The following is a 9819-nucleotide window of genomic DNA, read 5'->3' as shown; positions in this document are numbered from 1 at the left end:
CCTCCGAAATCTGCACCACCACTGACCTGAGTCTTTTTAAATCTAAATTAAAAAACCTTCCTTTTTTGAATGGATTTTGCACAACCAGCAGCGCTCTGACATTTTATTTGGTTCTTATCTGTAAATATTTTGGATGTATATTTTTATTGATGCTTCTGTTTTAAATTAGCTTTTTGTCTTAAGTTATTCTTTATGTTTTTGTCTGACTGTGAAGCACTTTGGTCACCCTCTGGGCTGTGGAAAAGCTGTGGAAAGGGCTATAGAAATAACTTTGATTGATTGTTTGAGATACTGTGGGACGTGCTGCGGGAGTATGGAGTGAGGGGGTCCCTTCTCTGGGCCATCCAATCTCTGTACTCACAAAGAGAGAGCTGTGTTCAGGTGCTCGGCAGTAAGTCCGACTTGTTTCTGGTGGAGGCTGGCCTCCGCCAGGGCTGCGCCTGTCACCAATCCTGTTTGCAATATTCATGGACAGGATATTGAGCGTAGTCAGAGGGGAAGAGGGTTTCGGTTTGGCGGGCTCAGGGTCTCATCACTACTTTTTGCAGATGATGTGGTCCTGTTGGCTTCATCTGCCGGTGAACTCCAACACTCACTGGATTGGTTCACAGCTGAGTGTGAAGCAGCTGGGATGAGGATCAGCACCTCTAAATCTGAGGCCATGGTTCTCAGCAGGAAACCGATGGACTGCCTACTCCAGGTAGGGAATGTGGTCTTGCCTCAAGTGAAGGTGTTCAAGTACCTCGGGGTCTTGTTCACGAGTGAGCGGACAATGGAGCGTGAGATTGGCCGGAGAATCGGTGCAGCAGGGGCAGTGTTGTATTCACTCTACTGTACTGTTGTGACAAAAAGGGAGCTGAGCCAAAAGGCAAAGCTCTCTATCTACTAGTCAATCTTTGTTCCTACTCTCACCTATGGTCATGAGGGTTGGGTCACGACCAAAAGAAACTAGATCTCGGGTACAAGTGGCTGAAATGGGCTTCATTAAGAGGGTGTCTCCCTTAGAGGTAGGATGAGAAAGTTCGGTCATCCGTGGGGAGCTCAGAGTAGAGCTGCTGCACCTTTGCGTTGAAAGGAGCCAGATGAGGTGGTTCAGGCATCTGGTAAGGATGCCCCCTACGCGCCTCCCTAGGGAGGTATTCCAGGCACGACCCAGGACTAGGTGGAGAGATTATCTCCACAGTGGCCTGGGAACACCTTGGGATCCCCCAGTCAGAGGAAGGGGAAGTCTGGGGTCTCCTGCTGGAGCTGTTGCCCCTGCAACCTGATCTGAGATAAGCAGTTGAAGATGAGTGAGTGAGGCAGTAAACTACAAAAAACATTTTCTCTATTTATGTTTAGCATACGTGTTTAAAATATTAAAATCTTTCCTCAGTGAAATACAGCACAAAATCTGAACTGAATAAATTTGCATTCCTAAAAGAACCATGATAAAAGGTCCTTAAAATTAGTAATGAATTCAAATGAATTAAACACTGCATCAACACTAGGTTTGAATAGCTATTTTTGAGTAGCGTTTATTTTGAAAAAGTGAACTGGAAGCTTCATGTTGTTGTAGTTTTTTGAAACTACCGTTAAATGTTTGGAGACAAACCTCTTACCTCCTCAGAGATTTAAATATCTCTTTATAAAACATTTATCAGCATACTGACAACAGCTTCTGTTCACAGATTTACAGTAACGCTGCGCGCAGGTTTTTGTGCAAATTAGTGACATTTATTTCAGTGATGGCACATTTAGAGACGAGGCCACACGGAGTTGGACTTTTCCTGGAAGTGAGAGAAAAGCATCAAAATGGACTCCTTGTTATCAGGTAATATTTGAAGAATTAACTCGTTAAACGGTAACTTTTACTTATATTTTGTGGCAAATTGTAAGCCCGAGCTCCACGAGCTAAAAGCTAACTAGCCAAAATGAACGTGATGCTACATATGTGCTCCTTTATTTTGCTCCTAAAGCAAACAAAACAAACAAAAAACTAATAGTTAACTGTACATGTCTCTGTTATTTCAGCTTTAGTATTATTTTAAAAATAAACGTATTTTAGTTTTTTGACATAAATGCAACACTTTTGGTTTTGCTCCCATTTTGTATGAGATGAACTCAAAGATCTAAAACTTTTTCCACATACACAATATCACCATTTCCCTCAAATATTGTTCACAAACCAGTCTAAATCTGTGATAGTGAGCACTTCTCCTTTGCTGAGATAATCCATCCCACCTCACAGGTGTGCCATATCAAGATGCTGATTAGACACCATGATTAGTGCACAGGTGTGCCTTAGACTGCCCACAATAAAAGGCCACTCTGAAAGGTGCAGTTTTGTTTTATTGGGGGGGGATACCAGTCAGTATCTGGTGTGACCACCATTTGCCTCATGCAGTGCAACACATCTCCTTCAAAAAGAGTTGAAGAGAACACCTCTCCAACGTGCCAAACGCCAGCGAATGTGAGCATTTGCCCACTCAAGTCGGTTACGACGACGAACTGGAGCCAGGTCGAGACCCTGATGAGGACGACGAGCATGCAGATGAGCTTCCCTGAGACGGTTTGTGACAGTTTGTGCAGAAATTCTTGGTTATACAAACCGATTGTTTCAGCAGCTGTCCGAGTGGCTGGTCTCAGACGATCTTGGAGGTGAACATGCTGGATGTGGAGGTCCTGGGCTGGTGTGGTTACACGTGGTCTGCGGTTGTGAGGCTGGTTGGATGTACTCCCAGATTCTCTGAAACGCCTTTGGAGATGGCTTATGGTGAGACATGAACATTCAATACACGAGCAACAGCTCTGGTTGACATTCCTGCTGTCAGCATGCCAACTGCACGTTCCCTCAAATCTTGCGACATCTGTGGCATTGTGCTGTGTGATAAAACTGCACCTTTCAGAGTGGCCTTTTATTGTGGGCAGTCTAAGGCACACGTGTGCACTAATCATGGTGTCTAATCAGCATCTTGATATGGCACACCTGTGAGGTGGGATGGATTATCTCAGCAAAGGAGAAGTGCTCACTATCACAGATTTAGACTGGTTTGTGAACAATATTTGAGGGAAATGGTGATATTGTGTATGTGGAAAAAGTTTTAGATCTTTGAGTTCATCTCATACAAAATGGGAGCAAAACCAAAAGTGTTGCGTTTATATTTTTGTTGAGTATATTTAACCGTTTTCTTGGCTCATGCTACCGAAGATTTTATGCATGTTAAGATGACTCACTATCCGATACTCCCCATCCTTCCGCCTCTATGGGTTGTCGCCACTGATCTGTATATATTATATGTATATCGCAACAAAGACGTTCCATTATGGTCACGTGACCTGGATCGCAGAGCCGCCCATCTTTAAAGGTTGAAGCCTGTAGCGGTCTCTCACTGTCAATGGAAAATTCATGCTCTGTGCTTGTAATCACTGTCAATTCTCTGGCCAACTTCTGCACTGTTATTTACATTAAGACTTGAAAACTTGTGCTTAGGTCAATTCAGATACGTAGATTTGATTTCTGATGGCAGATTTATCATAACTGTTGATCATTTCTCCCTATAAGGCTGCGAATGGAGCGTAAAGTTCGGCTCCTGTCAATAGAAAACTCGTGTCATCAGTCAACTCTGGCTGATTCCTGCAGCGCTTCAACCTTTTAAGATGGCGGGGCCACGATCTGCTCGGGGCAGGCCTTTTGTACACCTCGACCCTATCTAGTAAATCTGTGGTCACAGATACAGTCACATCCGGCGAAGTGGCCAATCTGAAGGCAAGAATTTGAACCTCCGTGACTGGCCTACTGATGAAAACAAACTCGGGCTGCATTGATTGTCTGAAATCAGCTGGTTTTGTTTTGTCTCTACCAGCCAGCTGACGGCTCTCACTGCCTGGTACAATGAGATTTATACACCAAACTGAGCTGAAATGAACCATTGTACATTAAATAAGCCTTTTCACAGTCTGGGAATGCGCATGCCTGACCAGGTTTGTTCAAAGGTCGAGAGGTGTAAAAACGTAAACAGACGTTCTGTCAGTCAGTGACAGCGTCTGTCAAACAACTGTCTAAATCCATAATAAACATAATTTTACAGATGCGTATAAGAAGGAGTGAAAATGCAACTCTTTCACCAAGCCATTACAATATAAATATTCTAAATATTTACCTTTGAGATTCTCCCAAACGCTTTCTCCATCCCAAGAAGCGCACAAGACAAGCTGCTGGAGAAAATTCATCTGTGCTTCCCGAGCGATTAGAGATGGTTTTATCAGCCAGTCTCTGAGAGCAAGTGATTAATCTGCTACAAAATAATTATTTTATATATTGCAGTGTCCAGCAGCACACAGTGCGGCATCCAGCGGGTCCCGTTGGCCCTGTGAATTGTGCAGCAGCGCGCTGGTTAAATGTGCGGCAGTGCCATATTAAGTCATGCCGCTCTTATCATCCAGCCAGTCGGACTCCGATTTGGATATCAGGTTGGGGAATGATTTCCCGTCATCATCTTTTCAAAGGGCAGCGTAATCTGTCACTTTGCTCTGCTGTGATACAAATCAGTGCGTTTTAGCCCACCTGTGTTCATTATTCATTGATCCAAATCACAGACACATGTGCCTATAGGCCTAATAACTGACACAGAACATGCAGGGAAATGGAGTGGGAATATTATTTACTAGAGACACCATTCAGCTGCCATTCACCCCAACCAGATCCATGATTAAGATCTGACAGCGCAAATTGCCGCAGAGTGACTTTTCTTCACTAAAACGCACACACTGTGTGTGTGTGAATTCACACCACACGAGGAGCGCAGCTTTCATGAAATCAATTGACATATTTGGTGTTTATTTGAGAACATTTTATTTAGCTTATTACCAGGCAGCACTTATTTTCCTGTTTGTATAATGTTACAGTAAATTGTTGGTTTAAACAACAAGCAAATTTAGGCTTTGCATTTTGTTCCCATACTGTACCGAAAATGAACCGAACTGTGATCTCAAAACCGAGGTACGTATTGAACCGTGATTTTTGTGTATTGTTACACCCCTACTATTAATTAACTACTGCTGCTTAGACCAAACGAATGGTTACAGAGATCATAAGACAAAGTACAAATTAACAAAACACGGACAAAACACAGCCCGGAACAGATCTGATTGTAAAGAGTCAAGTTTTGAATCAATGTGAAGCGTTTAGGTCAGCACTGTCCTTCACACCAGCTGTCTCAGGTGGGTGAGTGGTTGTCCAGTGGTCCAGGAGGCAGTGACAGAAACCCTGGTCCCAGGTCCACTTTTAGCAACAGCAACTCAGAAAGAGAGAAAAAGAGCAGAACCAGTCAGCTAGAACTAAGACCACCTAAGCACTAGTTCCCAATTTCAATTTAATTTCAGTTCCATTTATTTTCATTTATATAGTGCCAAATCACAACAATGCTGCCTCAAGGCGCTTCACACAAGTAAGGTCTAACCTTAACAACCCCCAGAGCAAGAACACAGGCAACAGTGGTAAGAAAAAACTCCCTCTGATGACATTAGGATTTTACAGCAGGCCATGGAGCAGGTGATTAGAGACCCTGCAAGGCTTATGACAAATATGGGTGTGAAATCCATTAGCTTAATGGGGAAATTAGTGCAGAAAATCCACTATGGTGACAGTGCAGTTTATGTGGCATGGAGGGAAATTCATCAAGTTGAGACTGTGGCCTGTTTCCATAGACATGTTCATAAAAATCATAGAGGGATATGCTTTGCAAACTTAATACCCATTACTACATTGGATGATGTTGAAATTGAGGATGGGCCAATGGTTGTGTAGCGCATGGCCTCGATTCGCCCTAATTAAATAAATACATTAATGCTGTCTCAACAAAAACCTGAGTTTTGAATTGCAGACAGAGACGGTGTCTTCACTCCCAGTTGAGAAATTCCTGTGCCATCTGGAGGTCTGGAAATAAGACTGAGACACCCCCCCCCATGGGCCAACACTGGGCTTCACAGCAAAACAGGCCTGTAAATTGAAGTTCTTCAAAAAGGAGCCTTTGCCTGGTTTATCGGTTAAATTCCAGTCAGTACGAATTACATGATGTTATAATGGCTTCACGTCAGAATCTGAGCTTCTCCAGGCCAGGAGAACCCAAATTTTATGAGTTCATGCCAAGGACAGAACCTCTCCACACTGCCCGAGGACCTTCCCCCATGATAACACGTGGCCATAAAACTTTGCATCTTGATAACAGCTATTATCTTTAGGTCAAACCGAAGAAAGACATTCTTTTAAAATAAAAGAATTGCATCAGTGTTATTTTATTCATATATCAGGGGTCGAAATAGTATGTGCATGTGCTAGTTTGTGCACGTATTATTTGAGCGGTGCACGTAATTTTATACTCTACTAGTACTGGTACAAGTAACTTTATCCAAGTTTTATCAACTATAAGCACCAGTAGAATGAACCAATAAAGGCATAAATGAGGAAAGAAAAACAGTTTCCAGTGTGTTGTCTTTGTCTTCCCTACCTTTTATGACTCTCACACATGGAGCGAGTTGCTGTGAGTGCACATTTGTAACCAAAGAAAAGAAAAAAAAACTGGCTGCTGCTGCGGTCCCTCTCTCTCTGCCCTCAAACTCTGTCATCATTGTCTTATAAACCAGTCACCATTTGTTTTATTATACATCTGCGTAGTTAATAAAAGTATCTTCACGGACGATTAGTTTGCGCGCGCACATGAAAAAAAAAAACTTTACGGAACTGCAGAGGTCACTTAAAGTGATTTTTTTTTTCTCTTTTTGGCCATGATCATTTGTGCACACGTTTTCCTTTAATTGAGCCCACGAATTAATAAAATATCCTCGCAAATTAATAAAATTAAATTATCATTAAAACAAATTATCAAGGCCAGAAAAACATGCGCACATTTTCCTTTAATTGAGCCCTCGAATTAATAAAACGTGCGCACGTTTCGTTCAAAATGAACTCCATATTATGACCTAAATTGTCATCCTCACGACGGGGAGACGCTTCGCCCTCAGCATCCTTTTTTAATGTGCTTCAACTCCAGATGATGCTGATGATGAAACTCCAGATGATGGAAATGTATCACACTGTCTCCTGGTTTGCTGGCTAATAGCCAACATTTATGTGTCAAGACAATGTTGAGTGCACGTTTTACAAATTATGGTCACGTTTAAGTAGATCGTGCCCTTGTTTTACTCAAATGATGCTTAAAACGTGCGCACAATATCATAAAACGAGTGCACAATATAATAAAACGAGCGCACATTCTCTCCACATGCAAAACATTTTGTAATGCCTCTTCCAGGGCTCCGTAGTTCCTCGCGCTCTCTCCCCTCAAACTCTGTCATAATTGAATTGAGCTTTATTGTCATTGTATATGATACAATGAAATTCCATGTGGTACCTCTTAACAAAAGAACACAACATATGACAACAAAAGACAACAGAGGAAAACATACAACAGCATACAATAACATATTACAACAGAAGACAACATACAGCACTTTGGTATAATAAAATAGAAAAATAAGAATAAAAATACAAAATAATAAGAACGTACAGGTGGTGCAAAATGGCAGAGAGAAAATAGTGCAAAATATCAGAATCAGAAGAAGTTTATTGCCATTGCCAGTGAACAGGATTCACAGACTAGGAATTTGCTTTGGTACAATGGATTCTGATTCTGAAAATATGGAGTTAGTGCAAGGTATAAATGAATAAGTTGTTGAATTAAATTGAATTGAATTGAGCTTTTATTGTCCTTATATATGATGCAACGAAATTCCGATTGGTACCTCTTTAACAAAGGAAGACGACATATGACTATTTATTTTAAGTTTTATGTAATACAGAGGGAGTGATGGATGATGCAGCTCTGGGAAAGAAACTGTTCCTCAGCCTCCTAGTCCGAGATTTTATTGTTCGGTATCTCCGTACAGAAGGAAGAGGAACAAAAAGATCATGTCCTGTGGGTGGGTGGGATCTTTGGTAATGCTGTTGGCTTTCTTGCGTAGGCGGTCAGCATACACTGAGTCCAGATCTGGGAGTGGACTTCCAATGATCCTCTGCGCTGTTCTCACCACCCGGTTCAGATCCTTTCTGTCTTGCACTGTACAGCTGGAATACCATACAGTCATGCAGAGACAAAGGATACTTTTGACTGTGCTTTTATAAAAGTTCACAAATAATTGTGGGAGGAGTCCAGTCTGCTTGAGTTTCCTCAAAAAGAAAAGTCTTTGATGGGCCTTCTTAATGAGGTATGAGGTGTTGAGAGTCCAGGTGAGATCAGCTGTGATGTAGAGTCTGAGGTACTTGATGTCATTCACACGCTCCACTTCAACACCATGTATGAGTAGGGGTGTATGTGCAGTTCTCTTAGTTGTCCTGTAGTCCACGATGATCTCTTTAGTTTTGGTGGTGTTTAGAACTAGGTTGTTTTCTGATCACCACCGTGCCAGATGGTGAATCTCCTCTCTGTAGTGGGTCTCATCGTTGTTGGTTATGCAGCCTATCACTACAGTGTCATCCACATATGTCATCCACCACTCTACTGGTGGTTGGCTCTCACTGCGGTATTGTATCACTTCCTGTTCCGGAGCACAGCGGTGTTTTGCTGTATCTGTTAGCTGTTTAATCTGCGCAGTTAGATTGATCTAGTTACCTAGATAATGATTTGTTTCACAGTGTAATCTTCACGTGCCTTAACTAAAGCACTCCCTCTGCTGAATCACCTCTAAATTATTTACACATTATTCACTTTGTGTGTTTTTAGGAATCCGCTAGCTTAGCGCAGCTACTAGCTCTTAGCCGGTTTAGCATGGCGGCTTCTCCTGTCTCTCCTCCACTTTTCTGCTCTGGGTGTGAAATGTTTAGTTATTCCTCGGCCTCCTTTAGCAGTAATGGTACTTGTAATAAGTGTAGCTTATTCGTAGCTTTGGAGGCCAGGCTGGGCGAATTGGAGACTCGGCTCCGCACTGTGGAAAATTCTACAGCTAGCCAGGCCCCTGTAGTCGGTGCGGACCAAGGTAGCTTAGCCGCCGTTAGTTTCCCTCTGGCAGATCCCGAGCAGCCGGGAAAGCAGGCCGACTGGGTGACTGTGAGGAGGAAGCGTAGCCCTAAACAGAAGCCCCGTGTACGACTCTGTTTCGAGAAATATGAAGTTAGCGACACCAGCAACCATAGTCAGTTGTCTTCCGGGGGCCAGAGCAGGCGACATTGAAGGAAATTTGAAACTGCTGGCTAAGGCTAAGCGTAAATTTGGTAAATTTGGGCCCCTCCCCAATTGGACCGGGAGTGACATGTTTAGCCGCATGTTCTCCTTGAATTGCTGGCTGTCTGAGTGGTGTCCAAAAAATGAGGTGGGCTTCATAGATAATTGGCAAAGCTGGGGAAAACCTGAACTTGTTAGGAGAGACGGCATCCATCCCACTTTGGATGGAGCAGCTCTCATTTCTAGAAATCTGGCCAATTTTCTTAAATCCTCCAAACCGTGACTATCCAGGTTTGGGACCAGGAAGCAGAGTTGTAGTCTTACACACCTCTCTGCAGCTTCTCTCCCCCTGCCATCCCCTCATTACCCCATCCCCGTAGCAACGGTGCCTGCTCCCAGACCACCAATAACCAGCAAAAATCTATTTAAGCATAAAAATTCAAAAAGAAAAAATAATATAGCACCTTCAACTGCACCACAGACTAAAACAGTTAAATGTGGTCTATTAAACATTAGGTCTCTCTTTTCTAAGTCCCTGTTAGTAAATGATATAATAATTGATCAACATATTGATTTATTATGCCTTACAGAAACCTGGTTACAGCAGGATGAATATGTTAGT

General features: G+C 42.6%; 1 protein-coding gene across 1 annotated transcript in view; it reads left to right on the top strand.

The window, feature by feature from the left end:
- The first annotated feature begins 1567 nt into the window (after positions 1 to 1567).
- Positions 1568 to 9819, top strand: part of ube3d (ubiquitin protein ligase E3D) — a 126588-nt gene continuing 118336 nt past the window's right edge. Inside the window, exon 1 of the mRNA XM_034175419.1 lies at positions 1568 to 1813. Coding sequence (XP_034031310.1) covers positions 1728 to 1813 — 86 coding nt within the window. The 5' untranslated portion in view covers positions 1568 to 1727. The remainder of the gene's footprint in view (positions 1814 to 9819) is intronic.

This window comes from Thalassophryne amazonica, chromosome 7, assembly GCF_902500255.1.
Source record: "Thalassophryne amazonica chromosome 7, fThaAma1.1, whole genome shotgun sequence".
In the NCBI taxonomy this organism is placed as follows: Eukaryota; Metazoa; Chordata; class Actinopteri; order Batrachoidiformes; family Batrachoididae; genus Thalassophryne; species Thalassophryne amazonica.
This window is presented reverse-complemented; position numbering and strand designations above follow the sequence as displayed.